Source organism: Phalacrocorax carbo, chromosome Z (genome assembly GCF_963921805.1).
Source record: "Phalacrocorax carbo chromosome Z, bPhaCar2.1, whole genome shotgun sequence".
NCBI classification, from domain to species: Eukaryota; Metazoa; Chordata; class Aves; order Suliformes; family Phalacrocoracidae; genus Phalacrocorax; species Phalacrocorax carbo.
The window spans coordinates 50,957,783-50,975,197 of record NC_087548.1 but is presented as its reverse complement, the minus strand read 5'-3'; the positions used below and the strand labels follow the sequence as shown (position 1 = coordinate 50,975,197).

General features: G+C 37.7%; 1 protein-coding gene across 1 annotated transcript in view; it reads left to right on the top strand.

Moving 5' to 3' along the window:
* The first annotated feature begins 438 nt into the window (after window positions 1-438).
* The window catches only part of LOC104053946 (long-chain fatty acid transport protein 6), a 42,639-nt gene continuing 25,662 nt past the window's right edge, over window positions 439-17,415 (top strand). Inside the window, exons 1-4 of the mRNA XM_064438577.1 lie at window positions 439-1,385; window positions 9,937-10,143; window positions 12,350-12,508; window positions 13,552-13,676. Of these exons, the coding sequence (XP_064294647.1) occupies window positions 872-1,385; window positions 9,937-10,143; window positions 12,350-12,508; window positions 13,552-13,676 (1,005 nt within the window). The 5' untranslated portion in view covers window positions 439-871. The remainder of the gene's footprint in view (window positions 1,386-9,936; window positions 10,144-12,349; window positions 12,509-13,551; window positions 13,677-17,415) is intronic.

The following is a 17,415-nucleotide window of genomic DNA, read 5'->3' as shown; positions in this document are numbered from 1 at the left end:
CCGTCTAAAACCGTTCCTGAGGCCCAGGTGGTGTGTGAGCACGGGCGGCGGGCTAGCCTGCGCCCCTGTGGTGGCCTCGATGCCTCAGGGGGAGGCGGGCATCAGCGGCCTGATCAGTGCCCACCCCCCCCCCCCCCGATGCCTCAGCGCCGGGCCGAGCCTCAGGCACCGTAACTGACGTCCCGGGGCCGAACCGCCGCAAGTAAGGAGGGAGCGGCACGGCGGGGAGCCCCTGCCCACCCGGGCGCGCCCCACCGCCCTCCCAGGGACCTGGGCCCCGGCCCTGGCTCTGCCACCGCCCGCCACGGCGAGGGCCACCCCTGGGCGAGGCTTCCTGCGCTCGGCCGCCTTACCCAGGATCCAACCTCCCGGGCTCCCGCCGCTGGGGGTGGGGTGAGGCAGTGGATCGCGCCTTATGCAACCGGCTCGGGGAGCAGCAGCCCGGTGCTGTCCTTGAGTCCCGCGAGGCGGTGGGGGGGAGCTCCCGCCTCAGCCCCGTGCGTCCCGCCCCTGCCTGCCCTCGCCTCTCCTGCCGGGGCGTCCCGTCCCGCAGGTGCGGGGCCCGCCGCAGCGGGTGGCGGCCGAGGCGACCGTGCGGCTCCGGGCGGCGGCCCTGCTAGAGCTGAGGAGGGCGGCGGGGCCGAGGTGTGCGGCTGGCGGTCGCCGTCGGCTGTTCGGCTCACCCTGCCCTGCAGCTGACTGACCGGGAGTTGGTCCGGGCTTCCCAAGGCGGCCGCGCACGTCTCCGGAGGAGGAGAGGGCGGGAAAATCCCTAGCCTTTACCGGCTTTCTCCTCAGACTCCGCGCCCTGCCTGGCTGCTTCCCGCGTCCCGACTCCCTGTGTTGTGTCAAGCTGCCTGGCTGTAGGGAAATGAGTGGCTGGGTTGACCTTGGTCCACTCCCAATGCTGCCCTCCTGGGTACCGGGCGCTGCTGCTGGGATTGTCTCCTTGCACCTCATCCAGAAACTACTCTTCCCCTACTTCTGGGCTGACCTGAGATACCTGCTGAAAGTACTGATGTATGGGCTGAGAATGAGGATGTACCAGCTGCAAGGGAGGATTGTCACCATCCTGGACAAGTTTGTGCAGCTGGCTGAGAAGCAGCCCCATAAGCCATTCCTCATCTACGAAGGAAAGGTGCACACCTACCAGGACGTGGACAAGAGGAGTAACAGGATAGCGCAGGTCTTCCTACACCACGGGGCTCTGAAGAAGGGCGACACCGTGGCCTTGCTGATGGGCAACGAGCCAGACTTCATCCACGTGTGGTTCGGACTGGCCAAGCTGGGCTGTGTGGTGGCTTTCCTCAACTTCAATGTCCGCTCCAGGTCTCTCCTGCACTGTGTCAGTAGCTGTGAGCCCAAGATACTGGTTGTGGGAGCAGGTAGAGTACACGCCTGATTTGTATATCTAAAGCTTTTAATGTCACATCTCCCCGGTGCATGTCTCTCCAGCTCCTTTATTGAAAACCTGAGTTTTCAGATGTTCACAGAATGAAAGAAGCCTAGGGCTTCAAGAGATGATAAAGCTTAAGCCTCTCAGGCAGAATCAAGTACATCCATGCTTTGGGAACATCCATTTAACCTTCTCTTAAAAACATGCATTGCAGGAACGTTTGCAACACCTAAGTACAGCCTACTCAGGTACAGTGTTTAATCACTTCAGTAGTTGCTTAATGTGTCTCAGAAAAGATTAAAATGACCTACTAAGAATAATTTCCCATTCCTTTTTAAATAGTCAATTTTAATCATACTTACTTTTGCCTCCTGTACTATCTCCCCATCTTTCTAGTGGTCAAAACCACTGCAGACTAGAAGGTCTAAGCTCACACTGTACAACCTCTGCTGTACAACTGTTTGTAGAGGTATGATAGTCTTCCAGGAACTAAAACTCAGAGGTTTTTTTACAGGTGTAGCACATAGGAGATTGATTTGTAATAACCAACTTACTGTTGGCATTGGATTGTAGAAATTACTGTGTTTGAATAGGAGATACTAGTGTGTGTTGTGTAAGTTTCTAAAGTATTACATTTTTATTAAGTGCTTCAAAAAAATTTAAAATCTTGATGTAGGTGTACTGTGCATTGTATATTCAGACCGGGCTTCAGTTATTGAGATGTCTAAACTGAAGACCGATCCAAAACCTGAACTTGCCTTAGCATTTATGATCGAGTGCAAGTGAACCTGCAATGCTAAAAGATCACACAGAACTTTGACATTTGGTTGGAGGAGGATATTTCAAAATATCAAATATTAATGTTGTCCCGCCCCTCTGAAATTATGTCAAGTCTACTCTGCGTTATTTCTATTTCACAACTTTTTGCCTTATTCCTGTTACACAGATTGTGGGGTTTTGCATCCGTGACACCTAAATCATGGAATTTTCTTCCGTTCTCCACTGCTGCGAATTTGTGCTTTCAAAAATGTATTTAAGCTTTTTCTCTTCATATTCTTTCATAATAAATTTTGTCATTCTGTTTGTGTATGGTATGCTGGTTTAAGAATGCTTGGTAATTAAAATAAGCTAATGAAACAGAAGCCATTTTAAATATAATTCTAAAACACATGAAAAAAAGCTTCTGAACTGACAGATTTTAATTTTGCCTTCTGATTTACGTAATTTAAAAAAATCTCATTTAACACCCTCTCATGAATATATGCTTTTGAGTGTATGGATTGAGGAATGGAATTAATGTTCACGGAATTCTTGCTTATTGACTGTGTTGAAGGAGAACTTTGCATCCAAACTTGTATCTAAGAGTAGTCTTTATTAAAATGAGAGGTTAATAATGAAAAAAGCATTTGCAAAGCAGGAACAGGATCCATGTTTCTACATTCTTAATTTGTTACCAGCAGCTAATAGAGCAACCATATTGAACTAACTTGTTCTAGGAGTCTGCCTCTGCTCACAAAAGAAAAGCTATGTGCAGATAGATAATAAAAAATATTATTTTCTGAGATAGCCTTTTATGTGTTGGTCTTCCTACTTTATTCATGGGATTTAGTCTCTGCATTGTCAGTCCCTTGAGCCTGCAAGGCTTCACAGTACTCTTCGGGAGTTAGAGGCTCTTTTTTAACCTGTATCTGTGAAAGAAGCTGAAGTTCTTTTATGTGCTCGTCCACTGGCTGTGCCGTATGGAAAAGCAGACTCTCGAAATGAGTCCAGGTTTTGCAACTGAAGGTTCACACACTGTTCCGTGACTGGAGGACTAACTCCTACCACTCTTGAAACAAAAACATATTATACATAATTACTATATCTAATAATTTCCCCCTAATGTTTATAAAAATTGCAGGGCAGTATTTAACATTGTGGTTAATAATTCTCAGAGGTCCAGTGTTAGTGTGTGTTCCAAGGGATCAGTAGGCATGACTGGAACTTTCTTGTGTTTTGCTTGTGGCACCGTTTTCCCCAGGGTTGTGCATAGCTTGAACATAGTATATTTTTTTTGCAAAATATTTACACTGCAAACAATCAACATGTGGTCCAATATCTGTCATAATCAGGCATCGTATTTGACAATTAAGTTTGTTTTTTTAATCAGACATTACTATGCAATGGTATTATTTCTGGATAGTGGCAATTCTAATATTAAAAAATATGGAGCTTTTTAACCCTCCACAAACAAAACCAGGCTTGACTTAGGAATTCCATTTCTTATAACAGTTAGAAAACTACCTTTTCAATATTTTGATGACCTTCAATCTTGTTCATATACTGCAGCACAGCAGAAATCATCCCCTTGACAATCTGACCATTGTCTGCGCCCAGCAAGAATAAATTTGCTCTTGAAATTCTTGTCTGTAATGGCACATTAAATCAGGAACCTGTATGCAGATCCGTTTAGTATGAAGGTTTCATTTGTGCTGAAGGGAACCTTCTACTTTCTGCTGATACCTGGAACAGTTACCACAGATAATTGTTTATTGCTAAATTTTCCCTGCTCAGAATGGTGGTGTGGTCTTCCTGTGTGTGGGATGATTGCATCTTGCAGCTTTTTTTGGTACATCTTGTCATTTTTCCAGAATGCTTTTATTTTTGACAAATGTGATACGTCTATCCAAATAGGCTGGTTACTATTTAAGGTTCCACGGCTTGTACAGTCTTTCACACTCTTGCAGGATCACTCTCATCTGTGGAATTTCTACTCTTTGGTTTTGTTTTGTGCCTGCATATTTTTCAGATGTTGTGGTTTGGTAACTTGGTCCAATTTGTATCATCTTGTCTTTCCTTCAGCACTTGCAGACTCACTCTTTTCTGGTCTGAAAATTCTGTGGTATTTTGATTGGGTTTTCTAACTTTAGATGGCAGCCTTCCAATAGTACTTAAGTTTGGGGATCTGGTTTTGACTTCCATATTCTGTGAACTCTCTGCAGTTGAATGTTTTATTCTTAAGCCTCAGATATGTTATAAAGACTTCACATTTTCTCCCTTTTGTCAGTTTCTTATATAAAATGGATACCTCTAAAAGGTTCATTTTTTTCTATGACAGCAATGTTCTTTTAATTAATTTAGCACAATCTAGTAACTTGGTTTTTTTTCTTTCTCATCCAACTACAGGCTGTAAGGCAAATATACATTCTCTGATTTGCCATTATTTAGGCTTTGTGTTCCTTTCCAGTATTTCCACTTGCCTTTGTGGCAGAGAGAGAATTTTTGCTTTACCTACTTTGATTTGTCTGGTGTGTTGCCAGAGAATTTAGCTCTTGCTTTAATTTGTTATGTAACGTTCTCACACTTCCATTCCCAGAAACACTGTCTACCACCACTCCCATTCTGGGGAATGTTTGTTGAAAGAGATTCAGAGGTTGGAGTCTAAAACTTCATTTTTAATAAAACAGCAGTTAACTAACATGTAAGTAAACAAGGAACTTGTAGAGGAGAAAAGAAAGAAGCTGTATGCCCCTCTCTCTATCAGAGTGATGGCATTAGCTTACTGTAACAGCAGTCTGACCTGTTTAAAGATATTCATCCTCACTACAGTCGTTACCAGGTCATGCCACCGTTACTGCTTTAAAAACTACATAGAAGAGTAAGGTACTGCTTAAAATGGAAGAACCTTTTAAGGCACTGTGTCCTTTCTAGGGAGTATTTCTATTCATTGGAGTCTTGCTTGAAAAAGGGATTATGTTTTCTCTTTTGGACAGTACGGGTGAAACAGCAATACTATTAAACAACACTGAAGATCTAGTGACCCACCGGAAGTGTAAAAATGGAAGTTGTGAACGCATTTACAGTGTGTTGCTGCTCTCAAGAGTTCGGCTCTTACTGGGACATCCCAGATTGCCGTCATGACTTGTGATGCAAGGATTCAACTGTGAAAGGATTGCATTACAAAGCTCCATGGGACTGGTTTACATCAGTCCTGATAGCAAAGGCTGTTCAGGGAGTGTACATCCCACGTGGATATGTGGTGGACAGCCTGCTCTACCTGGGGCTGCTTGATCAGGGGTGTTGGACCAAGATGACCTCCAGAGATCCCTTCCAACCACAGCCATTCCATGATTCCACAATTCTGTACAGAATTACATCTCCCAGCTGTGGAAGTATAGCATTTTCCTGGCCAGGATTCTTTACTCTTGAGGCACCAAGGCTCAGCAGCACTCTGCTGCTGCTGAGTGTATTCAGAACTCGCCATCTGAGCTCAGAACCAGGGTTGATGCTGGCAGGACTAAAATTCAGGCAGATGTGTGTCTACATCCTGGAGAAAGAATAAACAAAGTCTTTTTTGGTATTTGTGAATTAAGGTCATATGTTGTTATATACAAGTATAAGAATCATCTCTCATATTAGTCACTGAGTGAAAAAAAAAATTGATCTTATCAAAATAATCTTAACTGTTTGGAATAGAAAGCTATTCAGACCTAAAGATTTAGGACAAGGAAACCATAGAAGACATGCAGAAGACACTCTTATCTGCTCTGTTAGACAGCATATCTCTTTGATCACTTGCTTTTAATGAGTCTGTGTCTCTGTCCCGAATGGCCTTTGGGTGGGAAGCAGTGCCAACTGTGATGCCCAAGCCAGGTTCTGATTTACTACTTTTACTGCCTTCAGTGGCGTTTCAAGATACCAACATGATACTAAGCCACAACTGACTTGTAATGTGTGTTATTATTACTTAATAAGTGCTGAGTGTAAGGAGTCACTTCGGGGATCAAGTACAAGTAACAATTATTTTCTGAGGCCAGACAGTGTAGGGAAGAGTTTGGACTTGCTGTAGCTTGCTGAGTGTATCAGTCAGGGTGCACATCAAAGTTATGTAAAAACCATTTCATACGGTTTTCCTTCTGAGTAACTTTCTGTTCAGTACAAGTTGATCTCATAATCTGATGTATTCCTTTCATCAGTGTAGGACTGTGTCCTTGCCAACAGGCTGTATTGTTTCTTTGCTAGAAAATAACACTAAAATTCTTTTGCGCAACTTGAAGCCTAGGGCAGTAGTTCAAAATCAAAACATCTTTTCCTTGCTTTCTCAAAATATGTAACTGAGTTATGTATTCATGTGATTTTAATGTAACAATTTCACAAATTTTTTGTTGAATAATTAAATGCTTTAAAAGCAAGAGGGAAAAAGAGGCAAAAAAAGTGGAAAAGCATATTCGTTTTGACCAGTTACAGCTATTTTTTTCCCAGTAGAAGCTAAATAGTTAGCACATGGTGAGTATTCATATAAAAACTATGTAAACAATGCATACAGAACTGCTGACTACATTGCCAAACTTTATATAAGCGGTCATTTCTTCCAGAATGAATAAACCAAAACGTGAGTATATTTTCATAGTCTAAAAGTCAAACAGGTACTTGAGAGGAACCACAGGCTTAAATAGCTGAATTGCTTTAGTATAATTGCTTTCCTATACAGTAAAGTACCGACACCAGGTACCTGTAGAAATAATCAAACTATAGTTGCTCCAGGAGGGCTGTTTTTTCCTGACACATGGACAAGACGATATGTAAAGACCAATGAGCTCTACACAACATCTGGCACAGAAGTTCATTGTTTATGGAACAAAACATCAGTTGACTATCATCAGGATTATTCTTTGGAAATATGTTAGTACATATGAGAGTTATCTTCTAACACCCATGCTCCCGTGTGTCCCAGAAGTAATTTTCAGTTCTGGCACTTTGAATGCAGCTGTTTTAAATCAACCTTTCATATTCAGGAAATCACTGTTTCTGCTGTTCTCTGCTGTTCTCTGCTGTCTAACTGGAAATTTCTTTCAAGATAACATGTAATTATAAACTGTTCACATATTATTCCAAGTACTAGATTCGTGAGCACAGAAAAAAAAATTCTACTGTATAATCAATTCATAGTTCAATAGTAGTTAAAAAACCAAGCAAGCCTTTGTGCAACAACAAAATCTATAGGTTTTATGGTGGAGTGTTTAGAGAAACAAACACCGTGTATGTTTAATTTGAAGATTGATCTGAATTATTCAGAGTAAAAATGTTTCAGGCTACTAAATGGGAGCCATGCTTTCCTGTCATTCTTGAATTTTAAATGATTGTGTCTGTAGAGTTGAAATTAATCGTTGCCATCTTTCCTCCTTTGAAGGAAGGAAAGAAGAGAGGGAAAAAGAAAAAGAAGGGCTAGGTCTTCTTTTCGATAGACTCATGTAACTCAAATATACAAGTAGCTTGGTGCACATCTTACCTAGAACTTCTGAATACTAGAAAATTAGAAATATTTATTAATTTCTTCATGTCATGCAGTCCTAAACAAAAATGTCTTCTGCAGAGAAGTTAAGAGTTGGTAGGTAATACAGCGTCATCCCTTCCCACTTCCAAAAATGTAAAAAGCAAAACAATTTAAGGAAATGCAAGAAGGGATTAATTTATCTCTGGAAAATAAGGAAAAGCTGCAATGATCCCTTTGGTATCTGCAATACTTAAAAAGGGTGATACTCATTGCGGGTTTTTTTGTCAGGCCTTCTGCTAGAGGATAGTTTTCAAATAAGGAATAGGTGAAATTTCATTTACAATTACAGTTTCATTACACAGGATAATTTTGTATGATGACTTTTATTGGGCATTTTTTCTCAAAATTTGTACCTCACATTTGTTATCTGGTAAAGACACCACACAGGGTGGACAACTGAGTCTCGTTCAAATGATTATTGGAAGCTGGAGGAGCCAAAAAATTCTCAAAAATCCTTAACAACTAACAATCCTTAAGGTCTTTGATGACACTGTAGTTGGAGCCAGTGCACCAGTAAAAAATGACAGAGAACAGAAATGGAGCTCCAACCACTTCTAACAGCTGTGTTTCTTTTTCTAGGCTCTCAGTCTAACTTGTACCTACACAAACTATCATTAGTATATTTAAGAGACATACATGTATCTACCTGTGCATGCATAATAGGAAGATGCAAATGAGTATTAGAAGGAAATAACTATATAATTATTCTGTTACACCTGGTTTATTAATAGCTGCTTTTCATTAGAAATAATACTGTTGTATTTTTATATTTATTATGTGAAAAATATACCCTAAATTTGTAATACAGCAGCAAAACAATTAATATGCCAATGAACAACAATTTTCATGTCACATTCCATCAGATCTATTTGCTAAACATTCCTAAAATATATAGAACTTGTACTCTGTAGACTTTAGGTTTGTAAGACATATGTTTAGTTGGTGACAATAAGCTGTATCTCTGTTACAGTAATAGAGATTAGTATGCCATTCATTAAAATATATACAGCAGTCTAAGGAAAGTAGTTCTCTGAAAGATTTAAAATCCTCAGTTACTTGTTGTAAAATTTATGCACAGCAGTTCTATTAATTGTATTTAATATTTGTGAAATGAGCTTGAGTTGACATCAGGATTTCAAATGCTGGCTCTGGCAGTGCCTCATTGTGAGGTTCTGGGTGAATCATGTAAACTTCCTTTGTTTTTTAATCTATAAAAACTGAGATAATAACATAAATTTATACCCACAGGGATATTTGCAAGATTAATTACATAGGCTGAGATCCAGCAAGGCACTTAAGTGTAAATGAGTCTTTAAGTATATGAATAGTTCTGTTGAAAGCAGTGTTGTTCCTACTGAGAATTTTCCTGGATTAGTACTTTAATGCCTGTACAGTGTTCTGATAAAGTGCTACATTATAAAAGTGGTCAGAAATACAAACATAAATAGCAAATGTATTACTTAAGGATTACTTAAAGCCTCTCTATTTTTTCTTTTCTATTTTATAAAAAGTTAGTTGTATTTATATTCAGGTAAAAGCTAATAGAAGGAATGGCTTTCAGTGAATTAACATGTGATTATAAGAAAACAAAATTGTCAGATTAATTAAGGTATGTAAAACACCCAAAGCACTACATAAATAGCCACATGGTTCTTTGGCAGTGTCTGAATAAGCCACGGGCCTATATCATATTTCTGTTCTGTGAAAATCAGGTACTTACATACGTGATATAGCTTTTTGTTTGTATGTTTGTTTTAAAATTAGTAACTTCTGTGCTTTAGGAAAAAATACTGCTAGATGAGAGATTGCTGTTGAGGGCATCCAGGGAAACATGCACTGTAATTACCAGCTACGTACATATTTGCCTTGCATCTTAAGGAGATTTCTTCACAATTTATTTCAAGTTAAAGCTGAACTATTTTAGTCTGGCCTTAGCAATGACAAAATTGAGGTAAGAAGCAGGAGATAGTAATTAAGACTTGCCATTTTGCCTCAGGGGCTAGATGACAATTAGACCTTGTGAGGTCAGCAGTATTTTTACCATATTATATCCTGTTTTCAGAGAATTTTCATTCTAGTTCATCATTATTTTATTGATTTATTTATGTCCAAAGAGGTGACTTTCATTCTTCTTTCTATTATAAAAAGTAAAACCTTCAGAGGAAAAATACCATATTTGCTCGTTTTGTGAAGGCATAATAGAAGTAACATTATTTTAATTTTTCAGATTTGCTTGTGACACTGGAAGAAATTCTTCCTAACCTCCACAAAGATGTTAGTGTTTGGATAATGACCAAAGATTCCTGTTTTCCAAGTGTGCATACCCTTTTAGACAAAATAGAGGCTGCATCTGAAGACCCTGTTCCAGTTAATCGACGCTCTGCCGACAACCTCAAGTCATCTGTTTTATATATATTTACTTCAGGAACAACAGGTACAGGTCTGCTAAAAAGCCTATATTTTCCTTCAGCTTTCATCTAGAAACTTGATTTTCCAAAACTCTAATCCTTTGGTTCATCTTTTTGAGGTATAATATCATATTTCTTCTCCAGAGGCATTATGGTAGAAAATGAGCATGTTTCTTGTCAATATTCAAATGTCAATATGGTTCATATTCAGTGGTTTATGGCCTTCTTTTCTTTTTTTTCCTGCCACATACTGCTGATTACGTCACAGCTAAGGTGTTAATAAAACGTTTTGCTTTTTTGGTGGGTTTACAATGATAATAAATATTGTTTTGTGATTGCATACTACTGTGTAGCTATATTACCTAACCTTGTATCTAGAGCTTTAAAAAACAATCTTCAAACAAGCAAACAGGCATTTGGTTTTTCTTCATTAAGTCATGTTCTATGCAGGTCACTGTAGAGACAGAAAATAGGATTAAGTTACTAGCCTTTTAGTTTAAAAACAGATGGCTGAATTTATTACCAGTGCTCCAGCAGCTAAGAAGCTAAGACTTTAAAAAAACTGATCACTGACATGAAAAGCAACATGATGTTGTTAAGATAAGGAGATTGGCATTCTCATTCAGCTGAACACAACAGTTTTAGTCACAAGAAGATTTAAAATGACCATGTGTTTTATGACTTTGTTCCCTCATATAAAAATTATTTAATTTATTTGCTTTGGGTTCTGTGGGAAAATTAGGAAATAAAAATGTCAGTCTAGAATAAAAAAATTAGGAAGGTATAGATATTGTCAAGAGGTCAGGTATGTTTGTAATACTGCTAATACAAATATAGCTGAGCTTGCTGGAGTAAGGAGTTTTAGCTGAAAAATATTATAGAATTGTCCAGGTAGGAGGATTTAGTTCTTGTAATTACATTCAGAATATCTGTGTGAAGCTTAAAATTTTAGTTATGTAGAATTTAAATAATTTTTGAATGCTTATATGTACTACCTTCATTTACGTTGGATTTCTTTTATGTACCACATAACTAAAAGAATGAGGTTTGTTTAGTCTGAAGAGTATGGAATAAATAATTCTAATCTAAAGTAACTGAACATTTTCACACTTTCTGATAAAGCAGGAGCACATTTTTGCTCCTAAAATCGATGACTGGTAAACTTTGTTAAAAGAAAGAAGTGTCTTGCACAGTCTGTAGTCAGCTGTCTGTAGAGACAGAAGGAAAAAACTCAAGACTCTGTAGAGCACTTCTTGCTATATGTGTTTAATTGGCAACATAGGCTTATTACCTTTTCTCTTTAGCGTGTTGGGTTTTGTAATAGCTTTGAAGTGTAGCTAGAATCCCCATAGATGACAGTTCCATTTAACAGCTCTAGTTAAGTCTTCAAATGAATGGTAGCTTTGCTAGAATAGATGAGAAAACTTTCTGAACCATTAAATTTTTTGAAATTTGATGATGAACAGTTTTCACCATTCATCATCAGGACTCGGTCTGAAATTTGTGTGCATATGTGAGAACATATATGAAGCAAGAACACATCCCCTTCTCAAAATAATGGGTACCAGAGTAGTGGCCCAAGCAGCTCTTGCATGTGAGTCTTCCTGGTGCTCAACAGAAATCTGTGCTGAGCCTGAAGAAACTCACTAAGTAGAACCAAACTGGAGTGGACTTTTTGCTGGATTTTGTTTTTAATTCTGCGTAGTCTTCATAGCCTTCTAAAACAAACAGGTAGACTTAGATGTGCACATTTTAGATAAGCACCCACTAAGTGATCTACTTCATGTAGATCCCATACCTTTCTTAATTATGTTACAGTCACTATGACTCTTGCTTGAAAGAGATCTAGTGTGATGGCTCTTCATGCTAAAGGAAGTCCATATATACTGCAAATGCTTTTGGCCCTTTGTTGGCTCTATATAATTTGATAGTATGCTACCCATGGAGTTTCTTCATGTTTCCACGTATTTGAATTGAATTGGCATCAGATTAAATAACTAACAGATGAAGTTACAAAGTGGCTTATGCATCTTTATGTGTACAGAACAAACATGCAATACTGTATTAAACAGCCAGTTGTCTACTAACGGCTATCTGAACAGATGGATGAAAATTTGGTTACTGAAGAAAGAATGTATTTTTTTTATGCTTTTAGAGACCTTACACAGGAAAAAAAAATATTGAGTTCTCTTTAAGAGAAGCTTTATGCGTGGTTTTGTGTTTTCATTCCAGGTCTTCCAAAGGCCGCAGTCATCAGTCACATGCAAGTTCTTAAAGGAGCTGTTGGACTGTGGGCTTTTGGTGCTACTGCAGAAGACATCATTTATATTACTCTGCCTCTTTATCACAGTGCAGCATCTCTTCTTGGCATCGGTGGATGCATTGAGTTGGGTAGGGTTTGTTTCATGTAATCGTGTTACTAACAGAGGATTAATTGTTATAAAAATGCATGAAACACACTTAGGTTCACTGCCATTAGGGAAGCTAATGTGTTGCTGAAATCAAATTAATAGTCTTTTCAGAATAGCTTTATATTTCTGTATTTTGGGGATGAGAGGTTGTCGTAATAGTGAAGGATCTCTTACAGGCTATCTTTGTGGTACTGAAGAAGAATTAGTTATGGTCACTTGAGTCACAAATGTTTTTACTTTCTGTTATATTTAGTAAAAAGGAATTTAAGGACATACATAATATTTTGGCAGTGTTTGTAGTGCATTAGTGTATGTACACACAAAGCATTGTATGATAGAATAGAACTAAAATGTATTTTGGTGAACTTTAAAAAGACTGACAAAAACATTTATAGTGAACATTCAGCTTTGTCATATATCATTAGGTGATATATAACTTTTTTCAATGTAACTTATGTACTGTTTTGGCATGGACAATAAAATAAATATTTTACTGAGATAATATAGATGTCCTCAGTGACTCTCTTATAAAACATTTGTTTGGAACTTGATGGCAAATATTTCCTGTTTCCTATATCAAGGACAAGTCAGAGCAAGGGAAAGATAACTGGATTATGGATTAATTCTGCCTGAATCTGCATTGATTAGAACTCTTTGTTGAAAAATGAAGTTTCAGTGATACCCAAATGATTTGCTAGTTCAGACTGACTTTTCAGGATATTTTCAGTTAAACTCTTTAGAATAGTATTACAACACCAACAAAGAGAAGCTGTCTTCTTGCTTTTAACCTCTTATCTATCAGTTTACTGTCTCACCAAGGAGGAGACTGGGTTCATTCCCTTCTTTGTCTACCAGGTTTGAACATTGGTCTCCTAATAAAAGAGCTTAAATACCATATAGTTCTCTGAACAAGGCCGCTCTTAGTTCCTCTTATGTTCTTTTTTTGCAGAAATAGTGAACACAGCTAGCTAAGCTTCCATATAAAGAAAATGCTTAATTTCCTTCTCTGCTGTTTCCATAAAGGTGCAACTTGTGTGTTAAAAAAAAAATTCTCAGCTAGTCAGTTTTGGAGTGACTGCAAAAAGTACAATGTGACAGTCATCCAGTACATTGGAGAACTTTGCCGGTACCTTTGCAGCCAGCCAGTGGTAAGTGGAATCAAAATGATGGCTATTTTTCTGTAAGTGATATGTACATTTGTTGTTCTTAATGTGGTTATGTTAAAAGGGAAATAAAACTGTACAGAACCTGTCCCTCTGCCCTTCTTTTTATGTGAGGTTCTTCAAATATTTGGTGATCTGTAGACTGTAAAAAAACCAAATGGCTTGAATCAGGGAGATATTAAAGTATTAAAAGAAAAGATTTCGAGACTGAACACTGATTCAGTGTCATTTGGTGAAAAAGTATTTTACAGTTTCACAAGGTAAGTTCAGCAAACCAGGATTACTGTTCAGTGTCTTTTCACATTTTTCAAAACTTTGTTTCTTGTCACATATCAGAGGTCTCAGGTTTTGTAGGCCATGTTTTAGCCCTGTTTTGGCTTGTGCTATGTGCTTATTTTGAGACCATCTAAACTATATTTTAAAATTAGGAAGGGTTTTGTTCTAGGTTAGCAGCTCAAAGGAATAATGCCTCTTGTTCCAATTAGAAAGCTCTTCCAGAGAACAAAGCTGGTTTTGTCAAAGTGGCATTCCTCTCTGGAAATGTGTTACCCCTAACTTGAAAATACTTATTTTCCCTTGGCAGTCAGTGGTGTGATGGTCTATTTACACGGTATCAAGTACAAAGTATGCCGAACCTGTTGTAATTACCAAGTGTGGCTGACTCAGGTTAATGAATTAACTCTCTATCTAGCTATTTTGTGGTATGCTTCTGTATCTACACATTGACAACAGAGAGACTCCAAGATGTTTAGGCTAAGCTAAATGTCTAAAATTCATTAGAATTAATTCAAGAGGTATAGAACAATATAGACTAATGGATATAACCTGTTGCACAGCAAACCAAACTGATTTTCTATCCTCAAATGCTTTTGTTAGATGTGTCAAAATGAATATGAAACAAACATTTATAGTCCAGTATAAACTAAAATTCATCTTGCTAATGCTGGCAACTTCCATCCATTTATGACTGCAGGTTGTCCTGTGTGTTTCCAAAATAAATCCTAAATGTTCCATCACACATTATCTTACCCGGTTAAGCATTGTAATGAATAACTTTACAGTTACTTATGTCCACAAACAGCTTTTATTTTGAATACTAAGCAAAGACAAGTAACAGCTTGCAAGTACCTGAATAACATTAAGCAAAAACAACTGTATCCTCTTTTAATTTAACAAAATGTTTAGAACAATACAAAGAGATTTGTGGAAGTGTACAAAGTTGAACACAATGCAACTGTTATCTCTTTGAACATTATCCCAACAATTTAATTTTGTGATTTAAAAAAAAAATAATCAGGGGTTTATTTCCTTGTCAATTAATTTCATTGAAATGAGTCATCTCTTAAGAAATGGTGCCAATAATCCAAATTAATTAATCTGAAAATTCTTTTCTAATCCAATTCCTCATTTTATGATTTTCCAAAATAACCTCGTCCTTAAGCAGTGTTCTAATAATTCAAAGAGAATGCAAATCAGTCTTGTTTCGAGCAGAATAACAATTTTCATTAATATCTCAAGTTGCTGACCAAAGAATGGAAAAGGTCAGTGTTCATAGGACGTTGGATTTTTTTTCCCCTGAAAGTTTTCAGAGGTTTGTTTAAGTAATGTAGTGGTGGGTCCTACAGCACTATCTATGCATGCCTCAGCAAAGAAAATGTTCTTGACTTAAAGAGGGCATGGCTGATGTCCCAGTGACCACCACTGGCTGTGATGTGAAATCACAACAGTGATATCTTTATCTCTGTTTCTTTTTTTGTGTGTTGGGTGTTTTTAACTTTTTATTTGTTTTGTTTTTAACTTTATAATAAGATAAACAAAAAGGTACAGGATAATGAAAAATCAAGTTAAAGACCATAAGGAAGATGAAAACATATGAAGGACCTAGCTTTTATAAATTGTGATTTTTCTTCATTGTAGGCTAACATGGTTTCCCCGGTTATCTCCCTTCTCTCCAACACTTCCCAGCTTTTGCTCTGTTTGCAGCCTCAGATATCAATTGTTCTGCTTTTCTGTCATTTAACTGTTCAGTTAGAGCATGGCATTTTGTTTTACCCATTTTATTTTCTTCAGTATCTTAAAGCAAGAATGATAGATTAATAGACTTAATTTTCAAAAACAAACTCATTTTTAAATCCTTACAAAGCCATCATAAATTTAAAGGAGTTTTAAATTTTGCCAATAAAATTATTTATACCATAATTAACTATACATGTAGTATTTTTATACAGTCATTAACTATTCATTAGCTATATAACTTTTCTGTTTATTAATTTCTGTGCATACCTTCTAGGAGCTGGCATGTCTAAACTCTGTGAGGCTACAGGGGGGTTTTTGTTCTGTTTTAGTGTTGGTTGTTTTTTGAGTTTTGGGTTTTTTTTTTTGCTAGCAGGCTAAAGAGAAACCTAATGTACCCTATCAAGAAAACTTAAAATTATAAAACAATCAGTTTGACAGCTAGGTACTTGAAGAAAAACAGTACGTGTTTGTCATGTTGAAACTGGAAGAGAAACGTGTTCACACAAATAAGTGGAAGGAATTTAAATATGTTTTGCAATCCATTATTATTTTTCAAGCAAGTGAAATAATTTGCCAAGTTGTTATCTCTCTCTTAAATTTCATTAACTTAGAAGTACCCTATATACTGGCAGCTTGAGAAAGATATGGCTAACAGAAGTTTTAAAGCACTGTGAAGATATGTGGGCAATGTTCTCAAGGTTAGAGTACTCTAAAGCCCTTCTAATGAACATAGATTAAAACCATAGCAATTATCTTAAGTGCTTCATTTGTTTCTTTAACATAAACTTGAAATAAATGGTGTATTTCTAATAGTTGGAGGCCACAGTGTGGCCTCTTATTTAATAGATTTTGGACAGAACCATTGGCAAGTCTCTGTGGTAGCATAGACTCTTGGCTTAGCTTTCCTTATTAGTTTTGTCTTGTTTGATCTTTCTGCCTCCTACTCACATCTGCAACAGCTCTTAAAGACTCTTTTGCAGTAGAATTTTTTGAAACCTGCTCTCCATCCAGTTTGGTTTAGTAACCTGTGGTCTGGAAAGAACATTTGCTAGAGAAGGAAGTTGTCTTTTTTCCTTAAGTACAAGTACAAAGACCTTATATTCTGAGACGTTCTTAGATTTTGCTGGGCTCCTAAATAAGTGAGTAATCCTCATGCCTGCCGTATTCCAAGCTCTTTTTCTGCAGTCTTTTGATCATAGTGAAAGTACAAGAGCCAGCACTGATGGCTCATATCCATCAGTAGCTACAAAATGGATCCTGCTCTAAGATATTAACATGATTACTCCAGTGAAAGAGAATATCCTGCTAATTAATAATTTGGTCTTGCTAGCTGACATTGCTCAAAGTCTCTGTTAACAGTGATCTACAAAATTTCAGAAGTAGGGCATAGCATAGTTCCCTAGTTCCTCTCTAAACAAAGGGTTTGGAACTACTTCTCTACTCATTTGTGGATATATTTTCCTTAGAGGGTTGTAACACACTTAAAATTTAACATTTAAAGTATATACAAAATATTCCTAATGCACTTACAGATTTATTTCAAATTTGAAGCAATGAGCTGTTTAAATAATACATTGTGTCCTGAAGCTTTTGGAAAGATATGAATGGTAGCATCTCATTCCTGCTTTCTGTAAAGGAGATCTGAATCCTGGAATGGTTTACAAACAGAGGCTAGAAAGCAGTTTTCTTGATCATTAGGTTCTCTCTT